At 28.5% G+C, this 12,577-nt stretch overlaps 1 protein-coding gene across 1 annotated transcript; it reads right to left on the bottom strand.

The window, feature by feature from the left end:
• Positions 1-4,016: 4,016 nt before the first annotated feature.
• On the bottom strand, positions 4,017-11,030 carry LOC145097003 (2-oxoisovalerate dehydrogenase subunit alpha 2, mitochondrial-like). The gene is made up of 9 exons (XM_079034462.1): positions 10,598-11,030; positions 9,320-9,484; positions 9,039-9,221; positions 8,790-8,947; positions 7,416-7,515; positions 6,762-6,873; positions 6,370-6,509; positions 5,386-5,571; positions 4,017-4,259 (listed from the first exon to the last, which is right to left on the bottom strand). Exons 1-9 carry the CDS (start codon positions 10,880-10,882, stop codon positions 4,092-4,094), a joined length of 1,497 nt encoding a protein of 498 aa, XP_078890588.1. The 5' UTR covers positions 10,883-11,030; the 3' UTR covers positions 4,017-4,091.
• Between the last annotated feature and the right edge of the window lie 1,547 nt (positions 11,031-12,577).

Genomic DNA, 12,577 nt, shown 5'->3' with positions numbered 1-12,577 from the left:
AAATTCGAAATATGTATATTTCTTGTGTAAATTTATAAATTTTATTGTTACTATATAAAGATAAAAAAGTAGGTTGATATGATATACAAAAACATAATAACTTCAATGATATTTTAAAATCATGTCAATTAACCGGATTCTTATGACATAGAAATAAAAAATTCATAATTATCTCTAATATATAAAAGTAACATTTTCGTAATTAATGTCAGTTCCCAAGATAGTTAATTTCTGTTTTGTTAAAGGTACGCCATATCTTTTCCTGTTTATTTGAAGAGTTTCAGAAAAGTAGTTAACTGATTTCATGTAATTTGTGATAAAGAAAATCGAAATATATGAATACATACATTTGATAAATGAACAAAAAAATTATCGAAAAAAATATAAAAAACGAAAGAAGGTACTGACCTTCTGGTGCAAAAGAACGAATGTTTGAAGCGGGGAATGGTGATCGAAGTTATAAGTAATAATAATGATGTCGTAGGAGAATGTTTGAAGAAAAGAAACAATTAAAAACAAGTGTGAGCCGCGGATTCAAGGATGAATCGTATATGTATGTGATAATTTAAATATGATTTTTGGTATTAATGATTTCCTAATAAAAATAGATTTTATATTAATGGTTACTAATATAAACAGATTTATATTAATGCCTTGATTGAAATAGTTTGTTAGTAATATGTTTTTAAAATTGACCATATTAAAATCTTCATAATCGGAAATTCAAAATTTAAAATATGGAAAACTTTTATTGGAATTAAATACATTCCATTTCTACGAATATAAGTTATTGTTTGTCGATTGGAAAGCATTTATTGAAATTAAATACATTCCGTATGAGGAAGATGATGTCAGCGATTTGATCTAAGGGTGGAAAAAAATAAGATTGAAATACAATCAACGGTCCAGATTATTTAAGATGATGTCATAAGGTTTCTCTTTTAATAATATTTAGAGATGTTATTGTTAAATTTGATATAATAATTCATATACTAAGGAAGCATTTTTCCTTTCACCACATTCATTTGAAACTCTCATTCTTTTTTCCTTTCACCACATTCATTTGAAACTCCCATGACTTTTCAGTTTCTTTATAATAATGATTATAAGTTGGTTAATAAGGTTAAATAAATATAAAACCTAAAGTGTAATCATATATAAACTAAATTTCAATACACTACAAATAAAATGATATTTAATGGCATATAAAAAGTGTCACTAAAAATCAAAAAAGTGCCACTAAAGGCCCCTGGAGCAATCAGTGGTACAAAATAAAAGTGTCACTAAAAGCGCTGCCACTAAAGGCCTTTAATGGCACTTTTTGGTTGTGTCGCTGCAGCTTTATTGGGTTTTAGTAGCACTTTTCTACTATGCCACTAAAGAACTTATAGGTTTTAGTGGCATTATTTTATGCTACTATTTATCTGCTAAATGAAACATTATTTTTATACTATTAGTGACACTTCTTTTAGGCAAAATTATATTAATAAATTAGGTCCAACAATTCATTAAATTTAAACAGAATATAAAAGAAAAATAAGATAATTAAGATAAAAAAAATACAAAACACAATATCATTACTCCAATTTCAAAGTTGTCTACAACAAAATTCTCCATAGTTAAAACACAAATGTCTTAAAAAAAGTTTAAAAATATTAATTGTTGTGCCAGTACTCAAAACATAGTACAATCAAACTAAATATTTGTTGGGATGAAACTCGAAACATGATCAATCTCGAACTAAATATTAGCATGCAATTTCAAGAGCTTCCAAACGGACATATATTTCTAGCTTCCTTTCTTCTTCCTTCCTTTAAAACCTAGAAATTGGAAAAGGAAACAAAAATGTTAACCAAAGAAAATTGATCCATGTAGTTATTAATGTCTAGTAATCTTAAAGAGCTAGCATTAGAAATTTCCTATGCATATCCCAACATTCTTATTTTAATGGTGAATACTAAGTTGAAAATTGACATTTTGAAACTTAAATGCTCAAATCTATTTAAAAAGCAGGTTTAGAAGGAATAATCATTAGGAAAATTAGAGCTTCCATCAATGTTCATAATTATCTTAAACTAAAAAGAAACCATGATAAAAAAAAAGTGATTTCTCATGATTTTTAGCAGATTTATTGGATGAAGTTGAGAATTTTTGCAGATGAAATCTACGAAATTGTTAAATCCATTTGAGAAATCCTTTGAAAAATAGTGAGATTATTTTCTCATTTTTGCAGGTCAAAACTACAATATCAAGCTCTATTTTTTTTCTTTTTATGAAAAGTGATATTTGAAGATTCATACCATACAAACCCCACAAAAAAGATTTCAAACCATTTTTTAGAGGATTTCTTAGATGGGTAGGAGGATTTTGTGGATGTTATCTGCAAAATCTCGGCTACATCTGAAAAATTGTGGGATTTATATATTTATTTATTTTAATTTTTGTAGGTCAAAACTAAAATACAAAACTTTCTTTTGCTGTGGAGATTCCTAACTCAAAAAACTTCAAAAAACTATTTTTTTTTTTTTTTTAAATAACATGTGCAATTTTTTTCTTAAAAAACGACGTCATTTTAGTTGCCACATCACCATTTCATAGATGACGACATGCCAATTTCGTACATGTTATTTGCAAAACTGATGACTATTTTGGTGGTTGGATACTTGGATTAACTTTTTGGAGAATAGTTAACGAGAATAGCCTGATTTGCCTTTTTTTCAATAAACTCAACCCCATATATATATATATATATATATATATATATATATATATATATATATATATATATATATATATATATATATATATATATATATATATATATATATATATATTGACATTCACCTGTTTTTCAACTTTAGTTATATAACTTCTAAAAAACTTTTTAATAATGAAGAATGACATTGTACCTAGACCTCGCAATGGGGCGGGTTTGAAGCGTGTCGACCTTGATCTAAACCCTTTTAAGAAATTTCAAAATCCGATGCAAACCCGATCCGTAACACGCATGATTTTGAATAATCAAATCCATACTCTTATCCACAGCATCAACGAATATCCAAATCCGCCCCGTAACCGTAGGCTTTTTGAATTATCAAACACATTTTACTTAATTCATGAAATAATATTTCTTAAATAAAACAAATGTTGGTTTAGAAAACACATTACGTACTTGAGGACTTTCGATTGGAATAAAAAATCACTATTGTAGTAACTTCTGATTTATTTTTGACTGTCGATTTTAGTGATAGAGAATAACAATGACAAAATTTCTTTCGGTTGATGACTGAATTTAATGATTTATGAATGAAATATGACGATTGCTTAATGAAATATAAATGAAATGATATCATAATTCTTAATAGAAGATTGAAAGTCTAGAAGTCGGCTCCTTGATTTTTATGTATAAACAGTTTGGTCTTTGGCATTTTCCCTTTTGGACTTTCGATTAGAATTAAAATTAAACTTTAGGCAATATAAATTATAAACCAATAATTTAAAAAGTATACGAGGTGGATCGGTGATGATCCATACCCGACCCTTTTAATAAAAGGGTTAGTAGCTATGAGTGGTTAAGGGTAAACCAATAAAAAACTATGCTCCAAACCCATATAATTCCTAAAAGATTGGATCATATCAGGGTCAAAACCCGCTCCATTGTCAGCCTAGTTGTACCACCCTTTGTTCCTTATGGCACTTGTTTAAACACTATAGGTATCTCCTCCATAGGATATATCTCCAAGTAAGAATTCAGTCCCATAATTCTTTCTAAGCTCTCATACACTCTCTCAAGTAAGACCTCCCTAACTTAGGCGTCAAAGCGTAATACACTTCAATCCACCTCATCCCAAACCTCTACCCTAGAACTTGGGTAAAGAATTGTATATTGGTCAACTTTTACCAAATTTTGCGTAACTCATTGTAATATCACATTGTACTTCGAAGCAATCCATATACATAATATAACAACTACAAGATTCAAGTTACTAATGAATTCAATTAAAGGAGACGAAATATGCAAAATAATATTAATTTAGAACTCTCATTGATAAAATTAATAATAATTTTAATACACGATAAAGCCCATTGATTTACACGGGAACATCGGATGGATAATCTTGCGAATGTTTCTCCATACTTTTTCTTACAAAAGCCTCTTGATCGATAAGGTTTTTAGGGATGACATCATATACGTCACTGAAAAGGTCCCCAAGTGGAGGCTTTACTACTTTCTCCGCCGCTTGAATTGCTTGTGATAACTATATTATTATTACTTACAAAAGTTAGATTAATGTAAGTGAAATAGTAACATATTTACATGGGTAATGTACTATTTTTTACCCATAATAGTAATGTATTTTTATTTTATTACATATTGCTATTATCAATAAAAAAGAGAGGTTAATCTCATAAAAGACTTTATATTTTGTGTTTTTTTCAGATTAAATCTCAACTTTATTTTTTGCCTGAAAAAGACCTTGTATTTTTTTATTTTCCGGAACAAACTAGCAACTTTGTTTTTTTCCTGAAAAGAACCTCAACCTTCTAACCGCTTCCAAATAAACCCTCAACTTTTTTAGTTTTTCTTGAAAAAACCCTCAACTTCGTTTTTTTTCTCCGAAAAGACTCAACCTTCTAACTGCTTCCAAATAAACTCTCAACTTTTTTTTCCGAAAAGGCCCTCAACCTTCTAATTGCTTCCAAATAAGCCCTCAGCTTTTTTAGTTATTCTCGAAAAAAACCCTCATACTTTACAATTTTTTTGGGGTTCATCTTAGAAAAAACCTTATATTTTGTGGTTTTTAATTTCCGGAGTAAACCTCAACTATATTTTTTCATGAAAACGACCTTGTATTTTTTTGGATCCGGCCCTTTTAGTCATTTTTCTCTAAAAAAGTTGTAAAATGTGAAGGTTTTTTCAGGAAAAACTACAAAAGTTGAGGATTTATTTTGAAATGTTTAGAAGGTTGAGGGTTTTATCCAGAAAAAAAAAATCTCCGATAAAGTCCGAATATTTTGGGCCGGTTAACGGTTTAATCTCAACATTTATCTTTTGAACAAAAAAGTCCCGATTATTTTATATTTTGCCCAAATTAACGAAACAACCCTTATTTTTTTTCAATTAAAGTATAAAATTAGATAATCAGGCCTTTTCTGTTCAAAAAATAAATATTAGGATTAAACCGTAAACCGACCAAAATATCAGGCCTTTATCAGAGATTTCTCAAAAAAAAAAAACGACAAAGTTAAGGGTTTTTTCTGGCAAAAAAATAAAAGTTAAGGTTTAATTTGGGAAAAACGCAAAATGTAAAGTCTTTTATGAGATTAACCCTAAAAAATGTAAATACAAAGTACGTTGCTATTATGAAGATTTTAATTTTTTACCTGTTTCCTTATGTTGCTACGGTGTTGTGATTCGGCTTCATCATTCCACCAACCTTCATTTTCGATCCATTTTCTAAATCTCTTTACAGGGTTTTGATCACCTCTCCACCATTCGATTTCTTCAACCGATCGATACTTTGTTGAGTCGTCTGATGTCGAATGGTGTCCTGCTCTATATGTCATCGCCTGTTGTTTGAATTAACAAATAGCAATGTACTTTCATTCATTTATTTAATAATTAATAATTAATAATTAATAATTAATAATAGTTAATATACCGTTTTACTTTCATTGCTTCTTATTACAATATTGTTGAAAAAAGTGCCCAAATATATAGCGATAGGGTTTTATGTAGAAAAGTGAAAGTCGCATTATTTTGGGAAATTTTTTGATGAAGTCATGGAATATTTTTTTTGAATAGAAAAGTCCTGATTATTTAACATTTTGCCCAGATTAATGAAAAAATTCTTTTTTTTTTTAACAGGAAATGACAGATTATGTGATTTGTCCAAAATAACTGCTAAAAAAAGGGTTAATTTTAAAAAAAAAAAAAAAAAAAAACTTATTTTTTTATTTCTTTTCGGGTTAAACCTCAAATTTATTTTTACCCTGAAAAGAACCTTGTACTTTTTCATTTTTTTTTTCGAAAAAACTTTAAACCTTCTAAATGCTCCAATATGAACCCTCAACTTTTTTAATTTTTCTCGAAAAAAAACCTACATTTTACAATTTTTTTTGGCAAAAAATGACTAAAACGGCCAAATTTGGAAAAATGAAAAACCACAACATTTTTTCTTTCACGCAAAAAACAAATTTGAGGTTTAATCCAGAAAAAACACAAAATATAAGTGTTTTTTTTTTTAGATTAACCTAAAAAAATTTAGGACTTCATCAAAAATTTTCCCAAAACAATGACACTTTTCTGCATAAAATCCTATTAACAATATTATAAAAATAAGATGCTATATAAAATACAAAACAAACCTCAATTAAAACAGGTGTTTGTTCTTCAATAGCCATTTTGCGTGCCTTATGAACAGCTGAATAGACTGCTAAAGCATCGTTTCCATCTACTCGGATGCTCGGAATTCCATATGCTTTCCCTCTTACAACAATTCCATCACCTTTTTTTTTTAAAAGTCCAAAAGTCAATAATATAATTACAAATTAAGAATACTGAAAAAAAAGAAGTTAAATACTTGAAAATATGAAATAGATTATACTTTGAAAAATCTACACATTGCTATAAATGTGCAGATTTTTCATTTTTCAAAGTACAATTACTTGATAAGTAAATAAACTGAAAATATTAAAGTTGAAAGAATTTTTTTTTTTTTTGTTAAAGGAGGAGAGAGAATGTATAATAATAATAATACTTCTAAACTGATCACTGATTGGAGTACTAATAGCCCATCCATTGTTTCTGCAGAAAAAAATTACTGGAGCCTCCATAACTGCAGCAAAGTTTAATCCAGCATGGAAATCTGCCTGTAATAAATAAAATATCACAATTATATAATGAAAAAGGTGATTAATTTTTGAGTAAATTACACGAATGGTCCCTATGGTTTGTGGTAATTTGTGCGTTTGGTCCTTAATTTACTTTTTTAACTCGGAAAGTCCCTACTGTTTGTTTTTGTTACGCGTTTGGTCCTTGTCTTACCTAAAAATACTATTATTTAAAAAGGAAAAAATGGTGGGGTAGGTAAGGTAAGGTGAGGGCGTGGGGTTGGGGTTGGGGGTGTTTTTATTTAAATAAATTGAAAATCAAGAGCAAAATAGTTTTTTTAGGTAAGACAGGGACCAAACATGTAACAAAAACAAACCATAGGGACCTTCTGAGTTAAAAAAGTAAGTTAGGGACCAAACACGCAAATTACCCTAAACCATAGGGACCATTCGTATAATTTACTCTAATTTTTTATAAAAATAAATATAAAATTATTGATCATATATATATATATATATATATATATATATATATATATATATATATATATATATATATATATATATATATATATATATACCGTGCTAGTGCCTCCATCACCAAAATAAGTAACTGTGCATGCATCTTTTTTATCCATCTTCAGAGAATAAGCAGCACCTACTGCATGTGGAATCTGTGGTCTGAAAAGATATTTTTGATTTATTTATGTATTATAGCATCATACTTTTATTTCTTTATATCAAGTATTTTTTATTATTTTTTTTGGGGGGGTAATCTCATAAAAGACGTATTTTGTGTGTGTATTCGGGTTAAACCTTGAACTTTATTTTTTGTCTAAAAAAGACCTTGGATTTTTTCATTTTTTTTTTTCAAAAAAGCCCTCAACTTTGTATTTTTTTTTTTTGGAAAAAATCCTCAAGGTTCTAAATGCTTCCAAATAAACCCTCAAGTTTTTTAGTTTTTTTAGAAAGGGTTAAACCTCAAATTTTGATTTTTGCCTGAAAAAAATCTTGTATTTTTTCATTTTTTCCAAGCTGGGCCTTTTAGTCATTTTTTTTTCCAAAAAAATTGTAAAATGCGAGGGTTTTTTCAAGAAAAACTAAAAAAGTTGCGGTTTTTCTCGGAAAAAATTACAAAAGTTGAGGGCTTTTTCGGAAAAAAAAATGAAAAATACAAGGTCTTTTTCAGGAAAAAAATAAATTTGTGGGTTAATCAGGAAAAAACACAAAGTATAAAATCTTTTTTGAGATTAACCCTTCTCGAAAAAACCCTCATATTTTACAATTTGTTTTGGGAAATTGTCACAAAAGTCCCAATATTTTGGGAAAAGTAACAATTAAGTCCCATTTTTTTTAATATAAATTTCCCAATTATTTAATTTTTGCTCGAATTAACAAAAAAGTCTTTTTTTTTTCTTTGAACATGAAATGACATATTATCGTGTAAAATCAAATAATCGGAACTTTTCTATTAAAAAAGTTGGAACTTAATCGTGACTTTTCCCAAAATATTGAAACTTTTCAGACAATTTCCCCTTTTTTTTGGAAAAAAACGACTAAAAGGGTCAGACCGGAAAAAATGAAAAAAATACAAGATCCTTTTCAGGCAAAAAATAAATTTGAGGTTTAATCCGAAAAAAAAAAAAAAAAAAAAAAAAAAAAAAAAAAAACACAAAATATAAGTTCTTTTATCAGATTAGCCCTTTTTTTTTCTTCTTCTTATTAACACATTTTAGTTTAAAATATACCTGATTATAAGATTTAACTTCCATATTTTTCTTATTAGTACATCATACTTTGAAAAATCTACCCAATTGTAGAAATGGAAATTGCTTTGTATTTGTATGATACTTGCTATAATTGGGTAGATTTTATAAACTACAATGCTCTAATATAAAAAGTTTAATAATTTCTTTTTAAGAAAAAAGGAGTAGATTATAAATTTAATATCTTACCCTACAGTAGATGAAACTGTAATGTAGTTAAGCTTCTTAGACCCATAATGAATAGGCATCTGTCTCCCTTTTCCATAATCATATTTATTTCCAAATAACTGATTTGCAAATTCTTGTAAAGTAAATCCTCTCCATAATAAAACTCCAGCCTCCCTATACTGCATATCAGCATTTCAAACTTTAATTAATAAAAAAAAAAAGATGATTTTAATCCATGAAAGTTATGAACAAAAGATCATAAAGTAAAACCTGAGGAAAGACAAAGTCATTAATGTTAAGAGCTGCAGCTGATGCAATATTGATTGCCTCTTCACCAATTGTTGTTAGATAAAATGATATTCTTCCTTGTCTTTGTGCCTCATAGAAAATAGTATCCATAACTTGTAGTGTTGCCATGTCAGCATACATTTTCACAGCAAGTTCTTTGCTGATCTGTATGTTGAAAAGACAAAAATATCCTTTATATATGTTTAGGAAATATAAAAAGAATCGATCTTGTTAATTAGATAAGTCATGTTTTAGTTTATTACCTGAACTGAATCACTATTGGGGATTATATGTCCATTTTCGTTAAGCACTCGATAACAATGAGCCCTTTCCTCTATAGTTTTTGATGTGAAAGTTAGTTTGGGGGTAAACTTGACTTTTCCACCTGGAAAATCTAGGTGTTCCCTTGTAGGAGCTTCATTAGAGAACTGCATCAAGATATGTGCGTTAGTTAATTAAGGGGATAAAAAAATGAAAGTGATTATTCATAAGAAAAATGTTTATTCCAGTTTCCAAAAAGCAGTGGCACTGACTCAAAAGTCAAAAGTCAAAAGTCAAATCCTGTTTTTAATATGAAAAAGATAGATTTTGTTTCTTTTATTTCGTAAATGAACACCTTGAAAAGGAGGAGTCATCAATAGATTCCATGAGGAAATTAAATATGGGATGTGTTAGAGGAACAGCAATCTAAATCGCGTAAAGTTGAAGGGTGACTTTAAAGTACAGATGAATCCATGTGCTAACAAAGAAGAGAAGTTTGACTTTAATGATAAAAAATGGTCAACTGAAGAATTCTGATTCGATGTAGATACAGAATAAAGTTAGACCTGTAGTAAAGTAATAATGGGTTGTTAAGCAGAAGAAAAAGGCTGTCAATAAAGTGAATAAACAAAGCTTTAATCTGTACATGAAAATACCATATCGGTTACTAAGTCAAAAAGTGACTTTTTTGATAAAGTCAAACCTGTAAAATATTTCAATTGAAAAAGAAGTAATTTGTTGGTTTCACAATGCCCAAAACAGTAATGATTACCATTTCAATCTTGATCCAGAAATAGTTTTACACTTTTACTGCAGAATTCAAGATATGTACCTCTTATTTCATATTTGGATATTTGATATGCAATTCAACTTATCATTTAACCCTTTTATTTAAAGCTAATCCTGTCGATTTACTAAGTTCATCAATTAAATTGATAGTATTGAATTTTGATCATTATGATTCTTACAACTAATCTATTCAATTTCACAAATCAAGTGAAAACAGAAAAATTCAAAGAGCCAAATCAGAGGCTAAACAGGAAAAACGTGAAGCGAAAACACTATTATGATCATTACAACTAAACTAATATTATTGATTTTTGAGTTTCTATGCAAATTTGACCAATACCACAATCATGAGTAGAAAACACAAACTGCTAAAAGCCAAAACTCATCACAAACCAATCAAATCAAAACAAACTAAATCAACAAACACGTCACAAACAAATACAAAAAACTAAATTGCAAATCACAACGAGAAGATGTTACCGAGTACAGACCTGATCGACGTCGTCGCTAACACTGGTAGCCGTATGCGCTCTTCTCCCTCCGGCGACCGAAGCAAAACAACGAGTTAAAACAATGGAGGAATTAATCCGAGACGAACTCGCATAACTCCAAGCAGGTAACGATGGAGGTGAAATCGTATGAAGAAGACGATGAGCAAACTGCGAACTACCAATGGAACTGGAAGTCGTGCGATTGATTAAGCCTAACATGAGAAACCTCCTGGATTTGAGATTATGCATGATGGAAGATTTCGATTTTGTGAAGTAGGAAGCCATTGAAGAATGAATCAATGAGCAAAACCAGAATTGAAAGCTCTCAGATTGGAGAGAAGAGAGGGAACATTGTTTGTTTAACGATTGAATTCAAGGAGGAAGAAAGGGTATTTATTATGGAGCACCAAATCAACAAACTTTACCAAATAGATAGAAACAAATACGTCAAAAGTTTGTCTTCTTCAAATGTATCGTATAATATATTCAGGAGACGTAATCTAGTAGCCGTTTGGTAAATATGGGTTGGGAAATAACAATATAACATAAGTACATAAGATATTATAATATAATTTAATATTTAATATTAGAATTAAATATTAAAATGTAACATATTTTCTGTTATTTTGTTGGTTATTTTTTGTAACGATCCAATGTTCTTTTTGGTTAATTGAAAAAAATGTTATTTTTTTTTCTAGTTATATGATTTTATTTATGGGTTTAGCTATTAAGCTATTTTATTATTGTTATTATTATGCTTATGGTTATAGTCGTTGTATTTGTAGTTTTATTATTGAATGAGTTTACGAAACTAATTGGTTTATATGAAGGACTTCAAATAGGTTATCAAGTTGTTCATTATTATAGATTTTGAATTATTAAACTATAGATTTAGAACATTTTTATGTTAAAAACAAGAAACAATGTCACTACTTTTGATTTTATATTGATGTCGAATTGTTTAATGGGTCACAATTGTCATGTAGCGAGTGGGTATGCAGGGATATACAGACAGCTTATGCCAACCATGATTCCAAATATAGTATAAGTGTGTATATAAATAAATAAAGGGATAATCACCTAATATATTTTTTTATTTTTATACATTTGGTCACTGATATTTTCTTTTTTTTCATCCACATTTATCCCTTCAACTTGTTAAATTATACACATTCAGTCATTATGACCGGTTACTTCAAGTTAGCCGAGAAAAATGACTTAATAGGATAATATATTTCTCATTTTGTATATATTTAGTCCTTAATATTTTTATACACATTTAGTCATTAATATTTTTTTTTGTTTCAAAATAAGTCATTTTTGTTTTTGTACTCATTCAGTACTTATAAATGATTTCTGTAGGTTTTTCTCATGACATCTCATGTGGGACAATAATTGATGAAGTGTGTGGAGTTGTTGATGTTTATGTGTAACGTCTCATTTTCACGAATAAAAAATTTCACTTTTAAATAAGGCGAAAGTCCCTAATTATAAATCCATTATTAAGAAAAACGTTTATCAAAATACATTTATCAAAAATCATAATAATATAAGAAACGCAGAATCCTCAATACTATTGATGAGTGTGTATAGTGATGTCTTCGCCTTCCCACAATCAACGATAGAACCTGAAAACATAAACAACTGGGTAAACACAAAATGACTTAATAGGGTAATAAGGTAATATATTTTTCATTTTGTACACATTTAGTCCTTAATATTTTTGTACACATTTAGTCATTAATATTTTTTTTTGTTTCAAAATAAGTCATTTTTGTTTTTGTACTCATTCAGTACTTATGAATGATTTTTGTAGGTTTTTCTCACGACATTTCATGTGGGACAGTAATTGATAAAGTGTGTGGGGTTGTTGATGTTTATGTGTAACGTCTCATTTTCACGAATAAAAAATTTCATTTTTAAATAAGGCGAAAGTCCCTAATTATAAATTCATTATTAAGAAAAAACGTTTATCAAAAT

Source organism: Lactuca serriola, chromosome 1 (assembly GCF_051521515.1).
Source record: "Lactuca serriola cultivar US96UC23 chromosome 1, Lser_US96UC23_V15, whole genome shotgun sequence".
Classification (NCBI taxonomy): domain Eukaryota; kingdom Viridiplantae; phylum Streptophyta; class Magnoliopsida; order Asterales; family Asteraceae; genus Lactuca; species Lactuca serriola.
This window is presented reverse-complemented; position numbering and strand designations above follow the sequence as displayed.

Bases quoted from the DNA above. Each gene is read 5' to 3' on its own strand.
- LOC145097003 (XM_079034462.1), bottom strand. From the start codon at position 10,882: ATGGCTTCCTACTTCACAAAATCGAAATCTTCCATCATGCATAATCTC. The intron at 6,874-7,415 runs GTATATATATAT...TATTTATTACAG, and splicing joins GTGATGGAGGCACTAGCACG to GCAGATTTCCATGCTGGATT. The intron at 4,260-5,385 runs GTAAAAAATTAA...ATAATAATATAG, and splicing joins GTAGCAACATAAGGAAACAG to TTATCACAAGCAATTCAAGC.